The sequence below is a fragment of the Pogonomyrmex barbatus genome, unplaced genomic scaffold (genome assembly GCF_055798465.1).
Source record: "Pogonomyrmex barbatus isolate J1 unplaced genomic scaffold, ASM5579846v1 scaffold6, whole genome shotgun sequence".
Lineage (NCBI taxonomy): Eukaryota > Metazoa > Arthropoda > Insecta > Hymenoptera > Formicidae > Pogonomyrmex > Pogonomyrmex barbatus.
In genome coordinates, this window is record NW_028297160.1 from 10348179 (window position 1) to 10375940 (window position 27762).

The 27762-nt window shown below is 44.5% G+C and overlaps 1 protein-coding gene across 3 annotated transcripts in view; it reads left to right on the forward strand.

Annotated features, from left to right (window-relative positions):
• Positions 1-27762, forward strand: part of LOC105432852 (uncharacterized) — a 180691-nt gene that overhangs the window by 67946 nt on the left and 84983 nt on the right. The window contains exon 1 of one of the 3 annotated variants that reach the window (XM_011647817.2): positions 18913-22201. The exons of the other annotated variants lie outside the window; for them this stretch is intronic. Within the exon in view, the coding sequence (XP_011646119.1) occupies positions 21890-22201 (312 nt within the window). The 5' untranslated portion in view covers positions 18913-21889. Of the gene's footprint in view, positions 1-18912; positions 22202-27762 lie in introns of those variants that run through there. 3 annotated transcript variants of the gene reach the window in all.

A 27762-nucleotide genomic window follows, 5' to 3' on the forward strand; every position in this document is an offset into this window, starting at 1 on the left:
AGCAAATTATGCGTAATAGCGTTCGAAACGCAACGTTGTTTCCTTCGGATATTTCAATCATTATCGTTGATTCCGCTTGATGTAGTTGCCCCGCGGTAGAGAGAGAGAGAGAGAGAGAGAAAGAGAGAGAGAGAGAGAGAGAGAGAGAGAGAGAGAGAGAGAGAGAGAGAGAGAGAGAGAGAGAGAGATCGCCCGTGGGGGAGGAAACGAAAGTTAGTTATTATCGTGTGGTGGCTTGCGAAAAAGGTGGATTTAATGGGCAGGGAGTCAGGCGCTGTGTGTGGACATCGACGACGAGAAGTGGCATGGGAAACTGCGGAATATCCGCTTGTAGATGCGCGTTTTCATATCTCGTGAGATTCCACGCGCGCGTTTATGGAATGGAGGCGCCGCCCGTAGTTTGCCCCGTGGCTTCGAAATCGGCTCACTTCCTCCTGCGAGTGCGATTACCGTCGAGATAACCGGCGATTCAATATCCCGGTGGATGACAGCGACGAGAGGTGTCGCGATGTGTTTCCCTATCCGTTTAGCTTTTACGTGCCCACGTAACTCTTTAATCGTTCAAAGCGATATCCTCGAAGGAACGAGTGCGCGATTCTGCATTTAAACCCTCGGACTATTTAGCACTATTTAATATATTTCTCGATAGAAATCGAATTAGAAGTAATATCCTGAACATTTGATTTAATAAATTGTTTTGGGTAATTAATAATATAATTTACATCGCTAGAGAAAGTTGCGATCTCTTAGAGTAACCGGGCAATTACCTTCCAATTTCCTCTCAATTTCTTTTTCACTTTAAGATTGATTATCGGTAGGTTAACGATGAAAAAAAAAAAAAAAAAAAAAAAAAAAGAGATCTCGTAGAATCAACTCGACTGTTCCGAGGTTAATGATATATCGGCGAAATAATTCCGTGTTGCTAGATCAGATGTAACCGGCGCAAAAATGCGCGGCGCACAGAAGTGAAAATTTATCTGGAGTTAAATCACCCGATAAATAACGAAGGCGAATAATCGCGCTCGGGAGACCCCGAGATGACTTTCGCCGGGCAGCAGCGGAAAGTAAATGAACGCCCGGGTAAATAAAATCGATCAACAATAAATCGTTCAATCAAGCGACGCAATAGCTTCACGGTCGTGAGCTCCGCAATTATCGTTAATTATTTCTAGTAGGTGGCGGGAGAAAGAGACACGGTGAGAAAGAGAGCGATCGCGGCTCCGGTGGCAGCGATTTGTTATTACCGCGCGATATTTTATTGCCGCGTATGGACGCGGATATTATTCTGTCGTCTCCGTCGCGTGCACGCGCGATCGAATCGAATTTCCAATCGAAAATCGAGAGCTATGCACTCCTATGCGCTCCGCGCTCGGACTTAGTGTAATTACAAAAGGACGACGCGAACCGCATGAATAAAACATCGCCGCTCCTCGTAACTCCAGGCACGCGCTGAGTTATTGAGGAAAGGCGACGCTCGTCGAGCCCCGAGCTCCTCGAGCCAAGGCCCTTGAACTTTCTCTAGAAGACAAAATTTCAGATTCATTCGCGCGCAATATCTTTAGTTTTGCTCCAGCGATTCTAAAAAAATGCGACGATTTCGGGCTCATCTCAAACGGCGACATTGACCGCAATAATATTAGATGTTATTGGTTTCAAATGATTAAAATTTTGATGATTGTAATCGTCAAAATATAATCATTTAAAGCATAAAACAATCGCACTAAAATGGAAGATAATTCGACAATAACACAATTTGAAAATGGACATTTTTCCATGTGCATTCCATTACTGCATTCAACCCGCTTCTTTACTTTAGAACGCAGCCACTAAATGTTTCTCGTCCATATTTCTTAGGGTTAATAACAGAAACCATCCACAGTATCCGAGACGTGATATAAATTAACCGTCGTTTCGTAGTCTCTGCTTCTCAAGTGTTATGTAAATCTCCCGCAGGTCCTAGAGTCACCTCGTCGTATTTTCCCCGTTTCACCACAAACAAAGGGGAAAGATTTTTCTTTCCCGATGTCAATGCGAGAGCCGGCGTGTGCAAACGGACGAACGAGCGACTCGACGAGTAAGAGGACACGCCGAGGCGCGCGCGTGAGACGAATGGAGCATGGAACCAAGCCGCGGCCGGCCGACCGCGGCTCGATCTCTGGCAGCGTGTATGCGTGCACGCACACGCGTGCGCGCCTGCGTGCACTTTCACCGTCGTGCACGGCGGAACTGCAAAGTAGCCTACATGCAGGGCGTTAAACTCCGTTAAACTCTCCCGGGCCCGGTCGTTTGATCCGCGAGGCTCGCGCGGCCGGCCGCGGCCGGTCCGCGAGAGAGGATCGAGATATATCGATTCGTTGCAACAGCGAATTCTTGAACGCCTCGCGCCGCCGCGCCGCGGCCGGCTCGGCTCGGCTCGGCTCGGCTCGGGCTGGTCTTCTCGATGAGTATCGTCCGAGAAACGGTTGCGCCACCGGCGTGTACGCGCTCACCGAGCGCCTATCGATCAGTGAGGTTTGACGAGAGACTTTCTCGCTACCTTTAATCGATATTTCTTTTTTTTGAGCCTCTTCGAGGCTCGGCCAAAAACGGATGGAGAACGCGGAGAAAAGCTTCAACTCCGTAAGCGTGCGTTTTCCACGATGCGTTTCGAAATTTTACTTGCCGTTTTTCCTCGCACAAGCCTTAAAATTAGATTTATTTTTTTGAGCTCTATATTATGTTAAATTTTGAGGTGGTTTTTTTTTTTTTGAGGTGGATTTTCAATGCACGATAACTTGCGAGTGAATTTAATGTTTAAAAAAAATGTATTTTAAGCTACTGTAAACAGTTATTAGCGCGAGCTTATGATATTTTAATGTAATTTTCTTCACAACTATTACGATATTGATTATTGCCGACATTTCCTACTTTCGACTGCCGGCATTTTTCAGGTTAATGCTCCTTAATTCCGATAACGATCGCGAATGGAAGCGATTACTACACACACATACTGTACACACACGGCTGTTTAAAGGAGCGTCTGATAATCCTCGACATTAAAACTTTTGAGCGCACCAATGCAATTCTCTGGCAATTTCATATAATAAGCGAACATAATCAACCGCGAGCGAGACTCTCCGGTTCCCGTATTCCTTCCGGCATCCATCGCGCGGGGTAGTTCTAGTCTTAGAATAATTACGAAATTCGCCGTGTATGTGAGAAATCCCACGTAGGTACTCAAGGTAAATGTGTAAACTGTATCCTTAACCGATACGCGGAAGTCACCGGGCGTAAACGCGTATTTCATAGACATAGGTATCTGCATATCTTACGTAACGGGGGGAATTTCGCTTTGTAAACTGCTTCACCCGAAGCATTTTGTATCTGGGATTTCTTTTGAATTCCTCGTTTTCTCGACTACACGCGCGGTCGTTTATCCAGGTTTACCCAGCATTCGAGAGCTTTAAGCGAGATAAGCTTTGACTCGCGCGCCTGACGCGGGATTTATTACAACCACCTCACAATTCGACCCGAGTAAGTAAATTGCGGAAGTAATGTAAAGCATTACCGTTACACTCATTCATTGTGTAAAATTAATATTTTACGAGCTACTACTTAGAGATCTAGAGATCAGAATTTATACTCGATCAGATTCGCGTTTGATCTGTAGAAATGGACTTTCAAAGGGAATTGAATGGACATTTCATATTGTCGTAAACAAAAGGAAGACGTATCCTGCTTTTAATTAGTACTTGTACCTTCTAGTGGATTTGATTAAATCAATCTCGCGGCGTCGTTGGTATCAAAGGCTTCCGGATTAATCGTCGGCTCGCGATGCGACGGCGCGAAATAATAACCGGTTGCGCGAAAGTTGTGACGCCGCCTCTTGAGAGACCGACGAGGTTTCTCCGGACGTTTCGGTACTTTGGAGATTAGCCTGTGAGTGGTTCGACGATCAAGATGTTTATCAGTACGGAGACTCTCGATCGCGTTCCTCGCGGACGTCAGGGTCGATCGAGATCTCCGTGGTTGATTCGATGTTATTGACCCAGCGACCGCGTCAAAGAGGTCGAGATGCCGCGAAGTCGTCAAGGGGTCGTGAGTAATCGGTGCTGCTAGGATAGATGATAAAAATCAGTCGAGTGATTCGTCAGGGTAAAAACAGAAGATACACATTTTACGTGTGATAAATAAGTAACTGTAATCGCGCAATCCGTCTTCCCTCCGAGAGGCTTTCATTCAGCGGAGAAATGTCCATCATCCGAGGAAAAGGATTACCGTCATTTGTGTTTTACGTCATTGCACCCCGACGACACCCGGAGTCGTTTATTTAGCCAGGAGGTCGGCAACTTGTAACGCGGAAATTCTCGTCGGCGTCGCTAGAGATTTTCCCGCGTATATATATATATATATATCACGCGTATCTTTCTAAGCAAACTTAGAAGTGTAACGATGGAGAGTGAATGGACGATAAGCGCGGCCTGTCATCTTGCGCGGTCGCGCGTGCGTGAGGATGCGTTTAAGGCTTAATCCAATTTCCTGGATCTTCCGGGCCGTCGCCGACACCCGTGAAGAGAGAGAGAGAGAGAGAGAGAGAGAGAGAGAGAGAGAGAGAGAGAGAGAGAGAGAGAGAGAGAGAGAGAGAGAGAGAGAGAGAGAGAAAGAGAGATTGTTCCGCCGTGGCGTTTACGACGGGCGAGTATAATCGCTCTTACGGTATGCGGCTGCTATAAATGTTACGCACGTGGCCCCCGTAAACACAATCGTATACTTTCAAGTGCCGTGTCGTACACACGCGTGTATGTGCACGCGCGGGCAGGTGGACGCGCGCGGTCCCAACTTCTTCTCCCATTGCACGTATAAAGCACGTCAAATAGAAAACACAACGTGTAATTAAATAGAAAGCGCACGGTAACGGACGCAGGCGAAGGCGTCGTCGCGCGGGGATGGATCGCTCGTTAGGAATAAACGGAGCCGTCATTTTTCAGGCTGCGCTGCCGCACGCGTGATTACGAGGGAGTGCCTAGTGCAGGGCGTTGGCAAAAATCCCTCGTAAGTGAGATTAATCACGTAATCCAACGCCATGAATGTGCCGCTAGATAATCATTCCGCGTAGCCAGGATCGTTCCGCAAGGCCAAGATGAAAGAAACACGAGCGACGACGAGCCGAGCGAGAAGAGGAAGACGGGCAAATCATCCTAGCAAAATGTCAATGCTTTTTTTTTTCTAATTGTTTATGTCGGGCCGGTTATTTAATACGTGTCTCACAAATGTCGTTTGCGGCATCAAAACAACATGCGAGATGGATTTACGGGATATGTGGAATACCATTTCGGATAAGAATGTAAATAATCAGCAGGTAGTAGAACCGCTAGCTTTACGAAAAATTGGAAGAGACTGTGAAGAGAGTATGAAAAAAACTAATTATCTTTAACATAAAAAAAATAATCATTAATTATTTATTTGATTTATTTAGAATTTATAAAAAAGCGAATATGGAAATATTTTCGTATTTTTCTACTTCTTCTATCTTTCATGGTTATTAAAGATTAATAACAAAAAAGATATTTAGGATCGATTAGGAATTAATTAGGATTGAGAATAATGTAAATGTAATTTCTGAGCTTCCCTATACAATTATTTAATTTCCATGACAACATAAGCGTGATTTATTTGTCTTAATTTATATTTAATTTCGTGACAAAGTTCTTGACTGCCGCATTCTTTCGTAGTCCGCCCCATCTTTTTCACAACGAGTTACATATGCGCTCAGGTCCCTCATTAATCCGAGATTCTTAACGAACTGGCCTATTAGGATGCGATAACCATATTATAACCGTATACAAACGAAGCATTCTTCAGACGAATTGAACGGATCGCTCGGGTCGGGACCAAGTTTTATGGACGAGCGGTAAATCATGCGTTTTATTCCAATCCTGTTTCCCCCCCCCCCCCTCCCCCTTGACTGACGTAATTCTGCCTGCAACGAAGATGAACCGAACATGATGCGATGCGACGCAACGTGACGCGACGCGATGTAACGGGCGAATACGGGAAAGCAAAATGCGACACTCCAACATGCAAATCGCGCGCGTATTTGCCAACGCATAAAGTTGTTCATTATGATAATCGATTTCACTCGCCTCGAAGTGTCTGGCCAAACAGAATTATTTCGACGGGCACGTGAAAGCCCTGTCAACTCTATAATAATAATCAATACGCACGCGACTCTTCTTCGCGGCCACGAGATAGATCTCCGCGCTAACCGCGCTCACGGGAGATTTGCCAGATTGGCATCGGCTATTTCTAGCGGTACCGACCCAACTCCGTTACCGCAATTTCTTTCGGTTTCCCGCTCGTAGATAGGATCAAGATCGTTATTAAAAATATCAGAAATCTCACGCTACGCGTCGCGACCACTCGCCTAACCCAGGCACTCGCCCCTTAGCGAGAGGAGGCTCACTTCCACCTATGTACATACACGCGTTTCCCACCTTCGTCTTATCTGGCTCTCGCTTGCTTATCGTCTATTTGCGTTGATCATCTGCCGGGAACGGCTTTATGCTCGGTAAACGACAGTCACTGGATACCGCGTTATCGTCCAAACGATACCTCAAAAACAAAATCGTTCGTTACGCGCAAACAGGAAGTGCAAGACGGTGCGAGTAAATATTGACAATAAGTCTGAATTAATCGTGGAAAATCCTCGCCAAAGATACATTGTAATTAACATAGGTAATAAGCCGGAGATGAGAAATTAAATATAAAGAATGCTCGCGTGTTATTTAAGAGTTTATTTAAGAATATTCGCGCTTTCCGTTCAGAAGTATCCTCGAGTATAATAAATGGATTCATGGAAATTATAAAATGCATAATCATAATACTACATGTTTTCTTTTCTTAAGGTTACAGATACCTACGTATGTCCTACCGCTGTACAAACAGCTGCGACATATAAAGTATTTTTAATATTTATTCAAGAAAGAGCGATTAAAATTTTAATTACGCTAAAATTGATAGTCTCGCGTAAATTGCTTATCGATCGCGATTAAGGGAACCATAATGAATGACATTGAGATCCCGTCAAGGACCGTCGCGTTTGCGCGAAAAGATCATTGTTCGCGGCAAAAAGAGGATCGGCACCGCCGATCTCGGCCGTTAATTATCGCCGATGAGCCATTAATGGCGCCGTTATCGTTCGCGGGTATATACCGCTTAATGAGATTTCCCTTCCCTTCCCAGTTTCTCCTTATCAACCACGATCGCGGGAGCGAAGACGCGCTGTAAAACGAGGCGCGGGTTCTTCTTGCTTTACGACTTTTCCAGGACATCATAGAGGAGGCGGCCGTTGATGATGGGCCTACAGCGGCCTATTTGCAATTCAGATTGCGTATAAATTTCATAGCGCGTATATAAGTCATATAGAAAAGGAGGAGAGGCCGGCCGCGCGGTAAAACCGCGCGCGCCTCGGACGTCGCGCCTTGGACGTCGCGCCGTGACGTACAGGACGCCCGACAATAAGAACGCTCACATTTCGTAAGCAAACCGATACCCCGCCCATTGGAAGCCGGAATAATTTCTCCTCCGACAACGTTTAATCACACGCCATATTTTTACGCGCCTTTTAATAGCAAGCGTCTCCCCGGCCGCGCGGTAAATCGACGATTCCGTTAAAGTTCATTTCAAGAACCGAGAGTCCGCGAGATTTATTTACGTTTCCGAAGTGAAATTTGCTAAAAAAACAAAAAAAGAAAAAAAAACATGTTTTTCTAATCGCGGCAGTTATCCGCGCCCAGTTGTCCCAACGCTTTTAAGATTGAAGATCGAGGAATGTCAATCGTAAACACTTGTCGAATACGTCTATCACCGAACACCCCATAAAGACTTATCGTTGCGCGTAAGAGTAAATAAGTGCAGCCGGCCTGGCGGACGACGAGAGATATCGGCACACATAACAGTACGGCTTTTCATGTAACGCCCGACCGCGGACCGATGAGAAATGCACTTTAATACAATGCTGTCGGTCGATAAATCGTGCGGCGTTAATTTTTCATCGTCGCACCGAGACGTGGCCGGCGCGCGATCATTGAAGGTCCGCTCCGTATCATTCGGATGTACGATCTTTCTCTGTGTATCCGTGTTCGTATCGTATTGTATACGCGTTGTCTCGTCGTTTCACAAAGTCTGCGAGAGCTTTCACCGATGGAAAGCTAGCCGACGGCCAAGGTGGCTGTCCGACGCATCGACGGCGGTCTGTACGATGTGTACAGTGGGTCACAAAAATTCGTGCGGTCTTTAAATGGGCTTTTACTTCCTTTAAGGTCGTAGCCCCCGTCGTCGAAAGTGGGCTGAGAGCCGCACCGAGAGTGCGATCGTATTGCCGAGTACGGTAGTAATAGAGAAAATGTACCGAACAATCCGTTCCGATCGGTGAAAATCCCTTCCGCCTTTCGGGAAGGCGACTGGACCGGACGAGTTGTCGTTATCGCAATTTTTCTCCCTCTTCTTCTCCTCCTCCTCTCCATTTTTTTTTCTCTCAGCGAAACAATAATCGACGTCCTATGTGAAAGTGCTAATATATCGTCAAAGATATCGATGAATAATAACAGAAGCTGCGAAACGTGTAATTAGCGTTAGGAAGTTATTAACACCGCGACGTGTTACATCTCATAAGCTCACCTGGTGATGAGGTAAAAAACGCGGTATGTACACGATATGTTGCACATATGTTGTCGTCGTGAGTTATCGATGTAGCGATACGTACGCGGTACACAAGCGAGGATAATTATACGTGTAATGTAGTACGCGAACAGTATGCAAGCACTGTTGAAGTGAATGTGCAATTCGAAATTACTATGCAGATTCGAGGGGAGTTGCCTTTCCTTATGCGTCATTTCATTGTATGGTTATTATTAGTTGTGTATATATCCAGCATTGTTGCAGGGTGTCCATAACAAATCACACTTCCCTTTGATAACAGATATTGCATAAGCGAATAGAAAATAGAACTACGTCTACGTGGGAAAAATGGCCGGTTTTTTTGAAACGCGTAATTCCTCTTCGTAATTTCACTTGCAATTTTAAAACACGCTTTAATTATTCTTGCCGAAAGAAAAATAGAGATAATTAAAGAACCTTGCTATCGGAATGGCTGTTCTGCATTTAATAATATTAGCTTCAACTCCGCGCTGCGGGAAGATTCGCGCGCACGGAAAGGAACTCGAAACGACATTACATACCGAATTCGCCATACCCACACACATACACACACACACACACATGTGCACGCACACCTCGTGATGTGACCTCAGTAAGGCCGTCCAGCCGACCTTCGCACAAAAGTGTCATCCTGCAAATACGCGCGTTCAAGCGTTCACCTGACTCGCGAGCGCGCGGTGATAAAGTACGGGCGAATCCGCGCAGCTGCACGCGTTCCAGGAAAGCGCGTAAGCACCTTGCGGCTCGCGGAGCGCTTAAATTTCCCTTTAAGCGAATGCGTGCCGACGCATTACGCGGTTTCACGCTTCGCACACGCACGTATATCGCGCGGATAGGCTCTCCGCGTGACGCACGCGGATTATGGCGCCGCGATTCGCCGCGATTTACATACGCGATTTACCCGCCGCGTTCTCTCGCCGCGATCGCCGTAACCGAGATTGAATTCCTACCTAAGGATTCCTACCTAAGGAGTGCTCGATAAGGATAACGACGATGCACAAGCTCGGCGAGGGTGCCGTAAATATCGTCCGGACGCGAGATAAAAGAGCGTTAAGAGGCGAGCGCAAGCCGTGACGTCGCGCGCCTACCTATTTTAGGTAAAAACGCGCTTCCGCGACACGCGAGAGCACGTGGGTTAAACGTGAGTTAAACGTGAGTTAAACGTGAGAGTCTTTCGTGCGCCTTGATTCCCCCGTTGGATAAAAAGAATTTATGCGCACGGAATTTTTCTTTCAGAAAAAAACCTTGATTGCGCGCACCTTTAATGGCCGTTACCGACGAACGTCAGTTCACTTTAACCTCAGATGACTTAACTTTCTAATACTGAAACTAGAATTGAGATTAAAGATAGTCGATGTCGGTGAAATCGATCGTAAGAGATTTTCTTCCGCGTAAGGTATTCGTGAACGGCGTGGCATCAAGATTGAGGGAAAATAGGAGAGTAAGAAAATGTATTTTTTTATCGTCACAAGAATAGAAAAAAAATATAATATAATATAATAAAAATGCATGAAAACGTTTATTTACGTTAATAACAGAGGGATAATGGCTTTTATATTAGAATAAAATGAATGCGACCAACAAAGAAGAAATTTTAGAGTAATAAAGGTTTATCGTAAGGGGAGGAATGAAAGAATATATCACGATGGATCTGGGATATCCTTTCGCCCACGTCTTGCGTCCAAAAGACGACGAGTCCTGCTCGTCTTTGAGGAATGAAATGGGAATGCGACGGAAAGAAGAGAAGCTCGAATGACCGGTACGTGAGTCAGACCGAAAGAACCTCGCGTATGGTGCTGGCCGGCAGGAGAAATCCTCAGCAGGACATTGCACCGAAAGACATTCTTCGATCTACCATCCAAATTTGGTGGTAGGTTGCCATAAAGATTCGGCGCATCCCTTGAAATATTCAAATCACGCTTTGCCAAACAAGTCTACAAATCCAAGTATTTTTTTATATCACAACATTTTTTTTTCAAGAATATATATATATATATATATATACATCAGTAATTTATACATACTTTTTAGGAGATGAATTTTAATTAGTTGCTAAATATAAGTTTGAGGAAAGGAATTGTAATGTAAAAGAGGTATATTAAAAGAATTCCAATTTATAATAAATTTGCAATTCTGTACGCAATGTCGAATATCTGTAATATGATTTGTGAACGCGATTGCGGAAGAAGAAAATTATCTCCGAATGCCGTATAGACGCCGCGCTTTTTCATCATCTTCACCCATCAGAAAATTACACCGAGCATTACACAAGATTCTGATGCCAGAATGGCGACAAGATTCTCCCGTATAAGACAATCAGTAAATTTTCCTGTTGCATAATTTCATATTTAAAGAGCCGCGTTTACGGCGTGATCTTGGTAAGAAGACGGCGCGGCGATTAGAGAGGCGACGCAAGGCGACGCGAGTTAAACGAGCCGTGGTTCCTCAGCTGGTATCTTGCAATTAGCATTCCATTTTTTTGTCGTCGTTAAACTTGCCGTTCAGGCAGCAAAATATGGAATAGAACGGCTAGAAAGGAGATTCTGGGATCTACCACGAAATATTATATCGACGTTGCGGTCGTCGTGATTTCTCGGATGTAAACGAGAGACGTGCCGTTTGTCCGATTGCAAATGTGACGTCGCTTTAGTTACGCCAATAATATCGCCACGTGCAATCCTATAAAGGATTTCACAAGGTCCTTTGCTATACCAATCTGCGGTACCGTTACCGGCTCGCGATCGTTACTCGGCGAGCCTTGCGCTTCGTACGCCTCGCCGTGTTCCGAAGTGCGCCTTTTTCCGTGCTTTAAAGACTCGCACGCAATGCGGAAATGCACGCTCGAGGGAGGTTTGCACGTCGTTAGCACACTTTTGCGCGCCCGCCGGTCGGTTTCATTTGAGAGTTTCATCATTCCGCCGCGCGCGCGCGCGCTCACAGTTATCTAAAATTTGCGGAAGATGTTGTACCGCCTCCAACGCTTGCTTCTCTCATCCTCAATTGATTTATATGAGCCTACTCGTAGAGCGAAAAAAGCATTCGAGAGCCCCGTTTAATTATTAAATCTTAAATAATATCATAAATCATATCGGCTCGCTCGGTTGTCCCGAAGAAGTCCTTCTTGTCCTTCTTGAAGTTTCAACATTTATTTGCAAAACGTGTCGTCGTAACGGGATGAGTATGATCCATTTTTGAATTTGATGCTCGTGGAAATAAAAATTAGGGATTCAAAGATCCGATCGCGTCGCTACTTTTAGCATCTGGAGGGACGATGGGGATACTCAGGTATTACAGGATTATCGATTCGTGGTCGATAACGGAAATGTGACAGTTCGTGTCCGGATTGCGCACCGCGGTGGCGGTGCAGCCACCAGGCGATAATGAAATCTAAATTGCAAATTATGACGGGACATAACTCGCGCTCGTTATCCCGCACGTTGTGCCCCATTGTCGCGCACACTCCCGTCCGTCCGTCCGTCCGTCCGTCCGGTGGCCTGCCTGTTTGCACGCTTGGGCTTTAATGCCCATTTGAATACCCAGTATAGTATACGTGTGCACGCCGAACCGTCCGATGCAATATGCCGTGGACCGTTAAGAGCCGCGACCCCTCGAGATTCGCATGGAAAAAACGAAGAATCGAGCACACTGGGAACTTTGTTCGGGGCATGTTTTTACGGATTCCTCTGCTTCACCGGGCGTAAAAATTCCAAGTTTTTCTTCTCGCTCCCGATAATTTTTTCATCGCAAATTTGTTTGGATTAGGTACATCTGAAATATAGTTCTCTAGTCGTCTATCTCTTTTAGAATATGTGAATATTTTTAATATTTATACACACTTTTATAATATGATACGATATAAAATCATTAATCTTATTTTCATAAGATCGACTATTTACAATAAAAACATGTAAAACAACGAATAAAAAAAAATATATATATATATATATATATAATTTATATCATATGTGTGATAGGTCTTAAAAATTTTATTAAGTACTACTTCAATTTTACATAGAATCCGCAAATATTAGCAATATGTGTGACGGAATTGCCGTGTTTATAAAGTCTAAATGTATTCTGACAACAGTGTTAATGCATACATTTGATGATACCACCGTGGAAAAAGGGAAATGTACTGCCGCGAAATGCAATGTGTGCAAGGTCAACGCTCATCACGAGATTGAGAAAGAGAGAGAGAAAGAGAGAGAGAGAGAGAAAGAGGCTGGACACCTCGCCTTCGCGCGGAAAATTGGCCAAAGCGCGGTCTCGCGGCTCGTCTGTTGCACGAAGGAAATTAAGATCTTATCGTCTTCATATTCTCGAATGCGCGCACAAGCCGCAGGTTTCTACGCGGCCTCGCAATTAACACAGCCGCGCGCGGAAAAATATCGCAAGGAAATTAACGTCGGTACGCGCGCGGAGATAGAGACGTTGCGTTTCCGCGCGCTCTTCGCCGCGGACGCGTCCGCTTCTCGTTAGATTCTCGCGGTGAGATACGACAACGCAATAATTTACCGAATAACCCTATTGACTTCGAGGACGGTAAGAATGAAGATCGCGGCGCGATCGACAGATTTTCTTCCGGATAAAAATTTATTTGTCGAATAAAGCACAAACGACATATATCCTGCGGCACGGAGATTAGGATCCGATAAGCGGTCGACGTGTGAGAGGGATGCACGTTCGCGAACGACGAGTGCGATAATTGAAACATTTATCTTTGTTGATATGTATATAGACAATGGGTACATTAACGGATTGAATGCGGAAATTAGGAAAATTTTATTCATCTTGAGAACAGGGACGATACTTTGTAACTTCGAACAAAAATTAGATACAATTCGATAAAATACATTTTATCGATTATAATTGCCATCCGAAGATTCTATTCTTCTATTACATAACTGATTAGGAATTATTTCTTCAGCAATATTGTACCGTAGGAAACAATTATAGACGAAAGAGCATCGAGTACAATGTTGCGCAAGTCTACGTCAAGACTAACTGAGCAAAACTAATCAAGAAACAGTGGAGTAGATTGCAAAAGATAAATAAAAGTTTCATGATTTGTACGTGTAAATATATGAATAATCGTGTGAATAATCGCATAATAGTCCGATGGAAAACCTATTCTACGATTGTTTCGACGATGTTACGCGAATCAGAGAATAATTGTAGGTCAACACAAATTACACGATAAAATATTGAAAACTATCGAGATTTCTTAAGATTGGAAAAGAAATGCGATGCGGTTGACCAATCATTCCTATTCCCCGAAGAACGCAGGCATGCGGAAATGTTGCGAAAGGTCAAGGCTCCAGGATCAACTTATTTAAGGAAACACATTTATGTCATTATGTGTAGTTAATTTTTAAATCACAATGCATGTGCGCGCGCGAGGAAACCGAGATTGCAGATCAAGATATTGATCATCGTAAATTATCTAAAAAAAGATGGAATAAATTTCGCAAGAAGGAAATAGAACAAGACTTGGGATCTTGTCCGCGTCACGCCGCCGCGAGGCGCCAATTAATTCCGTAGTTAGGAAAGGAGCGCCGACGGGCCGCCGCGAGAGATTGCTCATTATCAATCAGGCAAAGGCGCAGCGTAAGACGAGAGATTGACGCGGATAATGAATGTACTTTGGCAGGTTGAATTGAGTCGGCGGCCGCGGCCGCGGCCGCACGTTCCGCGGAGATTGCAAAACGAAGCCTCGCGCGCGCTCGCGGCGCAAGCAAGGCAGGCGTGCATTCCGCGCCCATTGTCGGAGTCATTTATTAATACCTCCTCCCCGTCATTGACCTCTCCATTAACCCGGTTTACGCAAGCGATGGGCAACCGGCGAGACACGGCGGGGATCGCGCGAGCTATTAGACCCGCTCTTTCTCGAGAGCAAGCAGGCTCTCGTTACATCGTCATCGTTCGATCGCCGCTGGAACGGAGCATTTCCTGGCCCCGGGTCCCGCCCGGACCCCGCCACAACTTTCACGAAGAAACTATCGCGTTCGCGGCCTTAACTCTCTCGATCACATACCTTGTTAGACACGACGATTCGAGAATGACCGCCGAACACGTTACGCTGTACGCGCACAGATGCTGTAAATTGTAGAGATATATATATATATATATCTCTTTCCCTTCCTCGCGCCAAGCTACCGTTCTCTACAGCCTCGCCGAGGGTTGGTCCGTTGGCAACTTTATGTTGCCATTTCAATTCCTTGTCCAGTTATTTTATTTGTCATCGTTTTATTTGTACATCGTTGAATCTCGCGATTAGAATCTCGCGTGTATCGATATGGTCTCCGTTACTACATATTTGCGTACTATTTTTATTAAATTTTTAGATTTTCGATATTATATAAATATATTTACGTATGCGTTGATATAAATCTTTATTACGTCATATGTTTATGTAACATTCACATTCACGTATATGTACAATTTTTTACTTTCTTCTGTGACAATGCGTTTATTCGGCCCCACCTACCGATTATGGATTATATCTTACATTAATTGCCCCCTTCTTTGCTGTTTCCGTGACTACAATACGGCATGCAATATCTCCGCTTGGATTCTCTATTAGGTAATTACGATACACCCCGACTTTATCTGAGGTATGTCGAATTATTACCGGTAGAAAACGCGAGTCTACCATTCACGGGAAGGTTCGCGGCGACGACGGCCTGGGAATCTCACGGAGGATTTGTGCGCACGATAGCTTATCACTCGGCATAATTGCGCTTTAATTTAAACGAACCACGGCGATAATATGTATCGCGCTGGTCACTGGCCGCGGCTCCTGAAGGAGATCGCGAGAGATCTTCGGGCACTTCCTACGCCTTACTTCCGGCCTCGGTCTTTTATATGACTGATAATCTCGCTGCGGCAGTTCGTACTTGAAACCGCGCGCGAGCACCGCGGTCGTTAATTTCCTGCCAGAGTGAAACTGCACGCGCGCGCTCGAACCTCGGAGATCAAAGGATAATATTTCTCACACCGGCCGACAGTATAATCGGCACGCAACGTTTCGCCCGGCTACGCGCGCGCGCGCGCGCGCGCGCGCGTGTGTGTGTGTGTGTGTGTGTGTGTACAACCTCACGCACGTGCACGCCGCCGCGCACGTTTACGCGCGTGTATATGTGGCGTGGCGGCGCGTTATACACGTTATACGAGAGTGCACGTGAATCCGCGCCGCCGTACATTTTATACGCGGGCACGTTTCACGTGCGCGCGTGCTCGGCGCGAGAAAATCGGTGACCGGCGTCGAGGTGTGCGGCACACTTCGGCCCCGTCGGAGCTCCAGCTGCCGGCGGCCATCCACTTTCCCATCGTGCTGAAACGCGCCCGTTTAGATCTCAGCTGCGACGCAAAGCGGAGAGGAGAACGCGTCGAGAGCGGAACGCGCGCGCGATTCGTTTCCGAGACGGCCGGGCTTGCGATCCCCCTCTCCCCCCCTCCCCCTCCCGTCATGGAACATCTCCCACCTTTTCTTCTTCTCTCGGTGCCGAGTCACAATGAGAGATAAGAAACCGAGAATGCACATCGAGAATGCTGTGACTAGAGAAAGAATCGATCAAATACCAAATACTTTTACCGAAATATTCTGGACATTATGGAAACATGCCGACAATTTTTATATTTGCTATTCGTTATACATCGTGTTATACAGAGTAAATTTGGAAATGTTTAAAAACTTATCTTACGTGCGTTACGTACACTCTAGAGAGAGAGTATAAAAAGTATTTGTCTGATCTTTCGATCTACTCCTCGGTAAAAATTCTGAATCACCTCGTATATCTTTTTTCTCGTCGACCACAAATAATATTTTTTTTATCTCTCGGCACGATCTCCTTTACACAGGTTAGATGTCTCAGATTTCAACTCCCTATCTCGCGAGTAGGAAGATCGCTTAAGGGAAGAACCTATGGAACGACGCGTAGATATCATTAGCTAGCATATAGATTATTTCTTTACTACCACTTTAATTTAGCGCAATGCGTGTTTCGCGACGCGAAACGTTCCGAGTTAATTAGCCATCGACGGCGGAGCGTCTAGACTCGAGACACACCTGAACACACCTGAATGGGTCTCTTCAGGGTATGTCTCGACGCTTCATCGTCGGAAGACCCGTGTCGCGCCGTCTCCGGTTCTTCTCTCGCGTTGCCCACGCTACCCGCGCAGATCTAATCTCCACCAAGGCCGGCGATACAGGATTCCGGACGTTACATTAGCAGTCTCGCCTCGGTAAATAGACGGCGACGCGCGTCGTCGCGTGCGATTGAAAACTGAATATTTAGCGTCCTCGGATGACGTATGAGCGTACGGCGTATGGCGCAATGTGCATGTACGACGTGGCGCTTTCTCTCTATCTTCCTGCATAGATACCACGTACCATTATCAATATTAAGGGAAATTACTAATTAATTATTAATTTCTTTTTAATTTATTAATTATTAATTAAGTGATTATTAATGTTAGCAGGAATAGGACGATGAATGAATGATGAATTAATGAATGTCATATTAATGCTGGTAAATCTAGGCAACGTTTCCTTTTATATTATTCTTGCGTCAAGTGATGATGATGAGGAGCATGGTATCATCTGTCGAATCTGTCAGCTTCAGAATTCAGCTTTATTTTTCGATTACGTCTTATGTTCGTACGCGAGACTGGCGTTTCCGCACAACGGTGACTCATTGTTCGTCTAGATAGACAAAAGCGACGAAATAACAGCGACCCTGACAGGAAGCAAACAGACGCCGATATCGCGTACTTTGTCTCTCGAGCACAAAAGATTTCATGAAAAATGAAGGTGAATATTAGAGAAAATTGTACAGTTATCCATTCTTATCTTAGAAAAGTATGCATTTTGCTAAGAAACGCGAATAGCATACGCATATTTTATTACACGTTTAAAAAAAGATATTTAAAATTATCTAAAATTTTTAAAAAAGGATAAAAATGAATTTGATAATCTGTATTTTAAAATTGAGAAAATTTCTGCATTTATCTCGTTATATTTCACAAAACCTTTAGGCGTTAAATTCGGATTAGAATCTCTTCCAAGAACAAAAGAGGACAAAAAAATCATTGGGTAATACTTTATTCCGGGCATAGCGACAAAGTACCAGAGAATTATTTTCTGAGATGAATAGCGAAACTTTACGAGTGGCTGCTCGAAGATTTATTGTTGTACCCAGGAATATTTCTTCGTAGTCACTTCTTTGCGCGGCGTTCGCGATACTTATCCGAGAAACAGGTGTAAATTGCGTCAAGCGTGAAGAAAATTAAAAAAGGCGCATCTCGCAAACTGCGTCGTGATTTTGCGATAACTGTTTTTTTACTGCGGTAACATACTTGTGTTCACAGAATTCCGAAGACGGTCACCTATGACCTCCGGGTGACGGCAAAATATGTTTAAAAAAAAAAATCGTTCTCTTAATCGGCAATAATCGTAATAACGTAACGAGCAATCAGGAGAGGAGAGGAGAAAAGGGACCTTTATTCCCCGTTATGTGAGATAAACGCTTCGACGGCTGCGGAGAATTCGTCGTAATCGCGGGCGCGAATCGCCAAGCGCTGTTTAACCGGCAAAAACGTGGGAAAAAATATCCCATGACGCGATATCGCGATAGTTGGAATATTTATTTTGCCAGTGCACCTGTCGCAAGCTCGAAATTTAAGCCTCTTGCAGCAAAAATACGAGAAGGAGTAGTATACAATGTCGAGAATTATCGTTTTTTGTGATCGTATTCGCAGAATTTTTGACGAATTTTTGCACAAATTTTTTTTATTTTATTCTTCTTTTCAAAATAAATTGAAAATTAAAATTCAAGCTTTTATTCTTCTCTTTACTTTTTATGATTTTTAGTTGCTCTTTATGATACATCAGGATTAATTACACAATATTTTTTAGCATACGAAAATGAATCCTCGGATATCGCAATCTGAGTAATCTAAAATCTTAAACAATTGAAAAACATTGCTCAATACAGGCGGCACGCGGATTATTAAGGGCGCAGATCTCAAGATCATTTTCTAAGAATCGTAGCGATACTTTTGCGACTTCTCGGCTTATGATTACCATGGTATATATATATATATATATATGCCATTACGAACAATTCTCGAGGTTACATTCTTTCGATGCTTCACTAACACGAGTCGCACATATCCGTCGGAATATTACCGATCATCCCACGTAATTACGCTGCATGCGATTCATTCGCTGTATTCAATAGCGGGCTACGCGCGCGCGCACATATACGCACACGTACGTACACACGTGCTTTTGTACACTCGGAATCATCTTGCTGTATGACTCATTGGGCGACAAAGCAGTTTTACGTTACACGTGCGCCAGCGTAAAATGAACATAGTCGCATAGTTGCATTATCTCTCGCGCACATCAATATAAGACTACGTACGTGGCTCGTTATGGCTGCCTTGTACACACACACACACACACACACACACACACACACACACACACACACACACACACACACACACACACACACGTCGCGAGTTCCGTAATTACACAGAGTTTTCCGGCTAACGTCTGTCGGCTATCTCTTAATCGCATCGGGAGGAAGTAGACTGAGGATGAAAGATGAGGGACGGCGGACGCGAAAAATATATATTTGAACAGGCAGGAGCGGCGACAGCAGCCGGGAAAGAATCACGACTACGCGGCTGCTCGCGATTATTCTTCGCATCGCGTAATTCAGTTTCTCATAACCGCTGTCTCCGCGCGAAAAGAAGGTGCTACGGGGGTATCAGGTGATACGCGCTAATTACGTGTTCGCTTAATAATTACGACACACACCGAGGCCCTCGCGTACACGATTAATCAAGCCCCTCGTTTCGCCGTATATAGCCACGGGAATAATTGAAGTTTTGACGAGTTCCCACTCTAATGATATCGTTCGAGTAATAAGAAACCGCCGCGCGCAGATTCACGCCTCGCTTCATGTTCTACCTCCACCTCCACCTCCGATGTCCTTGGGGATGAAAGGGAGAATTGGCGCGTGGATCGATGATCGTTAATTACCTTGGAAATCCTTGGCGAACATGTCAACGCGGCAAGTCGATAAAATATTTATCTCGTATCGTGAAAATCTTGAAAATTTGTGACCATCGTGTAGGTTTCGAGAGACGACGTAATCTCGTCACTTTCGAAATATTGTATAAACAATTTTTTTAAATAAAGAGATGATAATTTAGAATGATTCTTTATCGCATTCGTTTGCGCTTGTGGAAAACGCGCATATCGAAAAGTTTTCAGAATTAGAATAATATCATGTAATCGCTTTATTCTGTACAAGTACGATAATTATTGTCACGATTCTATAGTGTTACGATATGAAAATCCGTATGATATTCTTGACACGGTATTTAAAGTTTACATCCGCTCATTTTTATTGCTTTAAAATTTTTATTGCCTTTCTCTATTTTTACTACTATTTGAATTAGCATAAATGACTCGATAAGTCAGAGAATTGTATTATTAGCAATTATTCCAAGTTCCGCACGACTGACCCTCATTTATCTTCTTCGACATGTATGAGATTATTAACCGCGAAGCGACTAAACCAGTAACCGTACTATTAATTAACCGACGTCTAGAAACCGGAATTTATTCCGGAATACGAAGTGAGTATCAACCTTTATCGTTGACCATGGCCATTGCAGGACACGTTTCACCAACCGTGCGCCAACTTGCGCATTTCACGTTATGTTCACTTAAAAAAAACGTTATACGTTATAACAAGTGACATATAGTTTTATGACACGAGAGCTAAGAACTTGAGTAAATGCTCCGTTATTCCTAACAATTTACTCCAAATCATTAGCAAACGTCAACGTTACATAAAATGACAGTTCACACGGAACTAAGTTTTTTTTTTTACATTATATCTTTTAATACTTCAACAATAATAAAAAATGTTACGATTTTTTAATGCAGATTGTGCGCTCTAAAAAAAAAATGAAATTTGAAGAAAATGTTGAAACGCTTAAAGGGCGACTCTTTTATTTATTTTTGATATCTCGCACTTTCCGTATTGTCTCGAGTCGCTCTTGGCACGTCATGCGCTTCTGAAATGCATACGTGCGTGTATCACGCGCAAATCCCTTTCGCGAGGACGAACGGGGTAGCGGAGCGTGCGCGTCGAAGCAGAATCAGTCTCGATCGCCATGGTAACCACGCCGCTGGAGTCGCTCGCCCTCGCCCGTCCCGTCAAACTGCGATCGGGCGGTTCCGCGCGACTTCGGGCGCGCTCGCTCGACTTCGCGCGCGCTCGGTTAACTCCGGCCGCGCGCGGCGAGGCCAACCAGTCGGCACTCTCGGCAATGTGGTAGTTGAATAGTTCTCCGCGCGACCAGTTTGATTTCGCACGTAGAAGCGACGCGGTCGACGTTGTTCCGGCGTGTGTTTTGTTCGCGCATACGCACGCATGTTACGCGGGTCGTATTCGTGCCTTGTCGATGACACTCGTGATACTTCTCACGTGACTCTGCGTTGCTCAACGGCACCGTCGTTCCGAGCTCCGAGAGTTTGTTCTTGTCGCTGCAGAAGTGCGACACCGAAACGGGGCGAGCAGTTTTGACCGTACGACCGCGAAGTGTGTTTTACGGGAGAACGCCGCGCGCCGCAACGGCGCCCGGAGGCAAATACCTGTGCCCGCCGTCGACTTTCGAGTCGACTCCAGTCTCGTTTTTCGCTCTGCCGCACCTTCGGCGGGATCTCCGGCGCGCCGTTTTGCATTTCCGCAGGGCGTTCCGCGAGGCAACACGCGCGCATATAAAAGTCGAGTCGCGCGGATAGGCCGCGGTGGTTCGCCAGCCGGAATTTCCCCGGCTCCCTCTCGCGTGTCCCGCGTGGAACGTCTACGAAGGGAACTACCCCGTTTTTTTCGCCCCGCGATCGGAGTGTGACGCGAGTCTCCGCGAGTCTTCGCGCGCAGCCGCATCGCGTTGTTGGCAGTGTGCTCTCAGGAACCACCTGTGGATCTACCGCCGTCGCGGTTAGTAGTACGGCAGTGACAGTGAGACGTCCATTTCTCCGACAAGCGTGCCCGGCGCGATGCCGGCGACGACGGCGACGATGCGTGACGATTAAGCGCCCGAGAAGCCTCGCTGGGGTTGTAGACGCGCACACGCTCGCTGGTGGCTAAATCGCGGTCGATTGATGATGACCATGTTCGGCACCCTCGTGCAGAGGCTCACCTCGCCGGTGACCTCGCCGACGAGTCCGCGGCGGCGTTTCAAATCGCCGTCGCGCTGGGAGGTGCAAAGCGACCCGGAGGACGATGCGACCGTGCCCGTGAGGAAATCCAGGGCCAAGCATCTGCTGGACAAGCGCAAGAGCAAGAGCAGGGCGCGCGGACTCCACTCGTCGCAATCGGATCACTTGCAGATGTGCAACGGTAGCTGGCACGACGTCACCTTTCCGCCACTGCGGGGCACCAAGAGCCTCGGCAGGCTCGATGGCATGAAAGAGGTGAGTCTCCGATAATTTGCCTTGCGGGGGTGCGCGAATGTTAGGAGGGTTCGTCCCGATACAGGTTCGAGGTTCGAGAGCGAGATACAAAATTTTCCAGCGAAATGATTCAGAAGATAGAAATGATGATTATTGATGTATCATTAATACTTTGTTATGACGTCACGGAAGTGAATTAAGAAAAAAATCCTCCGTGTTGTGCATAAGCTCAATTTGCGAATTTGCACATCCTGCTCCGCTTTTTGCGTATGTAGGTTCAATTTTTTCCTTGGCTTTTTACATGAAACCAATCAATATCATTTATGATTTTTTGTATGATTTAAAAAATAAGTTGAATGAATAGAAGAATTTATCTCGACGTTGATATAAAAATTACAATGTAAAATTATCTACAAAACTGGAATATTTTTGCGAGAGAGAGAGAGAGAGAGAGAGAGAGAGAGAGAGAGAGAGAGAGAGAGAAAGAGAAGGAGAAAGTGCTTCTGTATTAGAAAAGATTCTTTGATTGATCGAGGTAATCTTTTCGAGCATCAAACGAAATATGTAATCGATTTACAAGCAACTTCCGCGTAATCCTAAACCCACTTGATAGCTAGTAACGCAAGTTTCTACGTCTCCAAAACGGATCAGTTTCACTGCGAATATACTTGACGCAACGGTCCGTTACATATTAACGATCTTCGGCTATCGAAAGTGCTCGGAATCGGATCGTGACGCACGTCTGCAAAATGTCGGCGATATCTTGCGCGTCAATTATTTTACGAACTTATGGATTGGGTAATCCGTTGTTCCGGTAGAGTAGGTACCAGGCATTCGTAACTGACAACCACATTCTACATTCTACATTCGTCGTATGTGCATGTGTGTATATGTGTGTTTACGTAGGACAGGTTGAGGATAAAAAACGTCGAGGATAATCTCGCGAATGGACAAAAACGCGCGCGCTTTTGTAAATACCCTCGTCTTCCGGTTAACAAATATTAAAATACACGAAGTTACGTTGATCGAAACAAGGAAGAAAACCGCCACGATGCGAAACGAACACTACAGTTTGTCTATAACGACGATGCTGTTACGTGAAATCAGCAAACGATAGAATCTTTTCTCTTCTATTTGAAAAACTAGTTTTACTTCGAGTAAAAAAGACAGTAGAATTTGTATTAATTTCATTAAATTAGTGGGTCTTAAATGTAATATACAAATCCTTATTTATACGATTTTGTAAATCGTTTTTAGTAATTTAATATTATACTTGAAATTTCTTGCTTGATTATATCAAAGTTTTGTTTAACTATTTCTTTTATACTAGAAATAAAAGAATGTAAATATACGGTTACTTTTTGGGAAAAGATAATCTTGTTTTCTCAGGATTTGTTACCAAAATTCCTTTACAATTGGTGGTGCCTCATTGTATAATCTCATTTAGTTGAGCTATCTCTTTCTTTAATTGAACGAGTTCACAATGTGCGAATCACTGATTATATAATTATTCCGTAATGTAACACGTCGGTTTTTTTATATTTATACGTAGTTCGCGAATCTCACGTAACTCACTCAGATTGATTATGCAGCGCAGGATTGCGGTATTTTTTCACCGTTGCTTTACATCTCAACCGTTTACTTTTGGAAGTGATATATATATATATATATATATATATATATATATATATATATCACGTAATAAGGCACGTTCCACATGCCTTTTACTTCGAAAGTGGTACAGGTCAATTTTCGAAAATCATCGAAATAGAGTACGCGACGTGAGCAAACTTTTAAGTCACAAAAACAGAACGCCAACGTACCATAATTTGAGAACTAAAATTAGGGTGCAGAAATAGGTTCAGAAGTTATCCTAAATTATGTATTAAATTTTTGAGTCTCTTTCTCTAGCAAAACAATTTTATTTAAAAAACCGGGAAATTTTCTTAAGGCATATTGGTTAAGAGTGTCCGAAACCTTGAGAACGCATGCGAAAATTTATTCGTGTAATATTTGAAAAATATGGTGTAAGCAAAAACTGTCTATTCTCTATCTATTCGTGTGTTTGCATCGACGTGTAAACAAAACGAATACGAATGAAAAAAGGTTGGCCGCACTCTCCGAACGCGAGTTGGATTGTTTGTTTACGGTCGCAGGCGGTCGTTGGCGAAATTCGAAGTATCGATTCTTACTCACATTTCTTACATAGAAATTCACATATATATATGTACTTTTATTGGACCATTGTTAACCATCGATTTATATTATCTGCACTCCGACTTGATGCATTCAACACTTCGCACATTTGACACATTTTACATACATGAGAAGACACGAAGATAATTAATTAAAATGTACGCGATTGACTTTATTGTTTTCTCTTCATATAAATTTTTAATATTTTAAAACATTATCGAACAGTTAACACAGAGCTTCGTTTAACGTTCCACTTTCGTCCGTCCCGTAACTTGACGACTGATCACACTTTTGACGAGTTTCTTTTTTCTTTTTTCAACTAAAGTAAATGGATACACAAACACGGTCGAAAATCTGCTATCTCCTTTCTACTGCATCTGCTTTCTACTTGGAGGAACTCGAGTGAAGACGAGGGTTAATTGTACGAGCTGCTCGCGAATCGATTTACGCGACGCGACACAAAATCGTGCGGTCCTCTCTCCGTCCCGCGTCGTTTTATCGTCATCGACTTTCACGAAGCGCGGCACGGATACGCTACTAATTCCCCCGGCTGCCACCCTTTACCTCCTAACCTTGCTCGCGATCAAAGCCTCGAACGTTGAATACCCACCGCACCGTAAAATCATCGGCTTTCACCGAGCGTAATACGACGACGTACCGCGAATCGCCAAACGTGTCTGTAATTCGTGCAAAATTGCGCGCGCGCCCCGCGCGGTCGATCCGCGCCTCCCCGGCGCGGCGGATCGCGAAATCGCGCGTTACGTTGCCCGAGACATGCTAACACACATACAGACGAACGCGCCGCGTGATTAGTCTATAGAAACCGGATACCCGACTGACCGACGAGCTATCAAAGCCCCGTGGAAGTGAAACGCCGGCCGCCGTCATTAACCCATTACATCTCTCGAGAATTTTATCCATAGGAAATATTCATAGGAACGAAATAATCCGTCTAATAATTTGCCCGGATGGGCAATTTACGTGGAAGCCAATTTCAGTCGCGCATTAAATGAGACATTGCTGAAAAATGCTAATTTCCTTCTGTTTAACGATAGCGTAAAAAGATGAAGAAGAAAAGACAGAAGTTTACGCGGTTTAAAGTTTCAGCGCATTGCGGTGTATCGGCGCGTGTGTAGGACCTTTCGAAAACGTTTAGATCTATTTAGATTCTATATTATCACAATTTCGGATTACTTCCTTCGCAACTAAGCATTTTTTCGTGATTTATTCGATGTAGAAAGAGTTCGCTTTAAAAGTTCCGATGTAGCAGTGTATCTCGCTTTTGCCTGCTTAAAAATTGCCCGTCGCCTTTTTTGCTGCTCGGTGCAATTGTCCAGGTGCCACGATGCGCTCGTGACCGTGCACAAACTTGCATAGCGGATCTCTCGGGGATCATTAAGTGTCGTCGTCGGCCGCGGTGGAGAACGATGCAATTCGTAATTCGACGAAATTGCGTGGCTCTTTAACGACCTCGGTATTTAAACGACGACCCACCAAGGAGCGCTTTGCACCTCTCCCTGCACACAAATTCACACACGCGCGACCGAAGGGGGCATTAAGGCCGCGGCTAAAAGCAGACGTTTCGCCGAATGTTCGTAATTCGAGCGACTCTTAACGACGACATTGCCCTACCCCTGGGCAGAGTGTTACGTTACGAAACTTCCATCACCACCTCCTCCGTCGAGGGTCGCCTCTTTCTCGTTACGATCATCTCCCCCGCCCCTCTCGTCCTCGCGATTTCCTTTTTCTCCTCGAGAAAGGCCCACACGCCTGTAGGAGACGCCATTAATTTCGCGAGGAGATAAAAAAAAGGGAACAAGGTGCTGGACGAAACGCGTTAGCGTCGTCGTCGAGGTGATCGTCGGCCCTTACGGCGAATTTTACGCGATGCCAATTCGCCGGACGAGTCAAGTGGACGTGTTATTTGCTGGCTATTTATCAAATTTATTTGTGCGGATTGGCGACGTTAAATTCTTAGGTTCTTAAAAATTATTTGAGATGTGCTACGGCTTGTGCGGAAGATCCTTACACTCGTGTTTACCGTATCCCTTATTGAAAAGTATTATTAGATACAAATTATCGGCTATCGAGGGAGATGAATAGAAACGTCTCCTCTATTTTCGGACACACTTGTTTTTCTCCATCACGCTAATATTTCACTTAGCCTCAATTTCACTCACAAGAGCGGTAATGAGCATTCATCGCTCAATCGGGTTCCATCATCAATGTTCCCATTAACAGTACTATTATAGCCGATTATTTTTATTTACATTACCGTAATAGCTTTTAATAGATTCTAATTGCGTTTAATTTACGAACAAAATTGAAAGCGACAAGAACTTTTAAAAAACGTCTTTCTTAAATGAATTTTTATCTGTTGAAAAAAATTACAAACTTGTAGATATCGATTTATACTGTATTATTATGACGATTCTCTCTCTTGATCATTCATTCGTCGAGTTTGCCTTTTTTCAACAAATATCAGTAAGTGATGAATCTATTTGGCTCTTTGATATTCGCTCATGAAGAGAAAAAAATAAAACCATTTTTTTTTTTTTGTAAATGCGAAAAGAGATGTAATGATCAATTTGACTCGGTTCGCTACTGATACCATGTAAAGTTTATGAATGATCCGCCCTTCTCGGGGGACAGGGGAAGGGCGAAAGAACGTTGTCCACTGCTCGCAACCGCATGCAAGATAGAAATCTAGTCGGTGTGCAGCTAGTTAAATAGCAGTGCGGCGAGCGAGGGATGGCAAGAGAGAGAGAGAGAGAGAGAGAGAGAGAGAGAGAGAGAGGGAGAGAGACACGAGGAAGCGTTGTCTCGCGCTGCCTTGTTTCGGCGTACGATAAGATCGGCGATCGCGGGTGATGGAGCACGGTAGCCAAATCCCGAACGCTGAACATCTCCCGGCGAATTGTTCTCCTCCTTTTTTATTTATATTAACGTTCTCTTTCGTTCCCCTTTTGGTCGATCCGCCTACCGGAGGTTCTTGAAACGTTCGAGATGCCTCGTATGAAACTTTTATACTTATTAAAGGAAGAACGAGGCCGAAGAATCTTCTCGTTTTTTTTTTTTTTTTTTTTTTTTCCATGGTTAAAGCTCATAATTCGCATTCACTTGATGAATTTTATTGGCCTGGAATACGATTAAATAATTTTTATAAAAATTAACAAAACGTTTCCGTCACGATGAATTTAAAATTATGTAAAAAAGAAATGAGAGGTATCTGGATAAATTTCCGAGGGATTATTCTCACTTCGCGAGCGCGCTCGACAGACGAGTAAAACCCTATATCCGTCGGAAAGCGGCCTTATACAGAAGCTCCGGTTGGCCCGAAGGCTTCCTACGGACTGTCCACGGACATTCCGAGACTCTGAATCAAA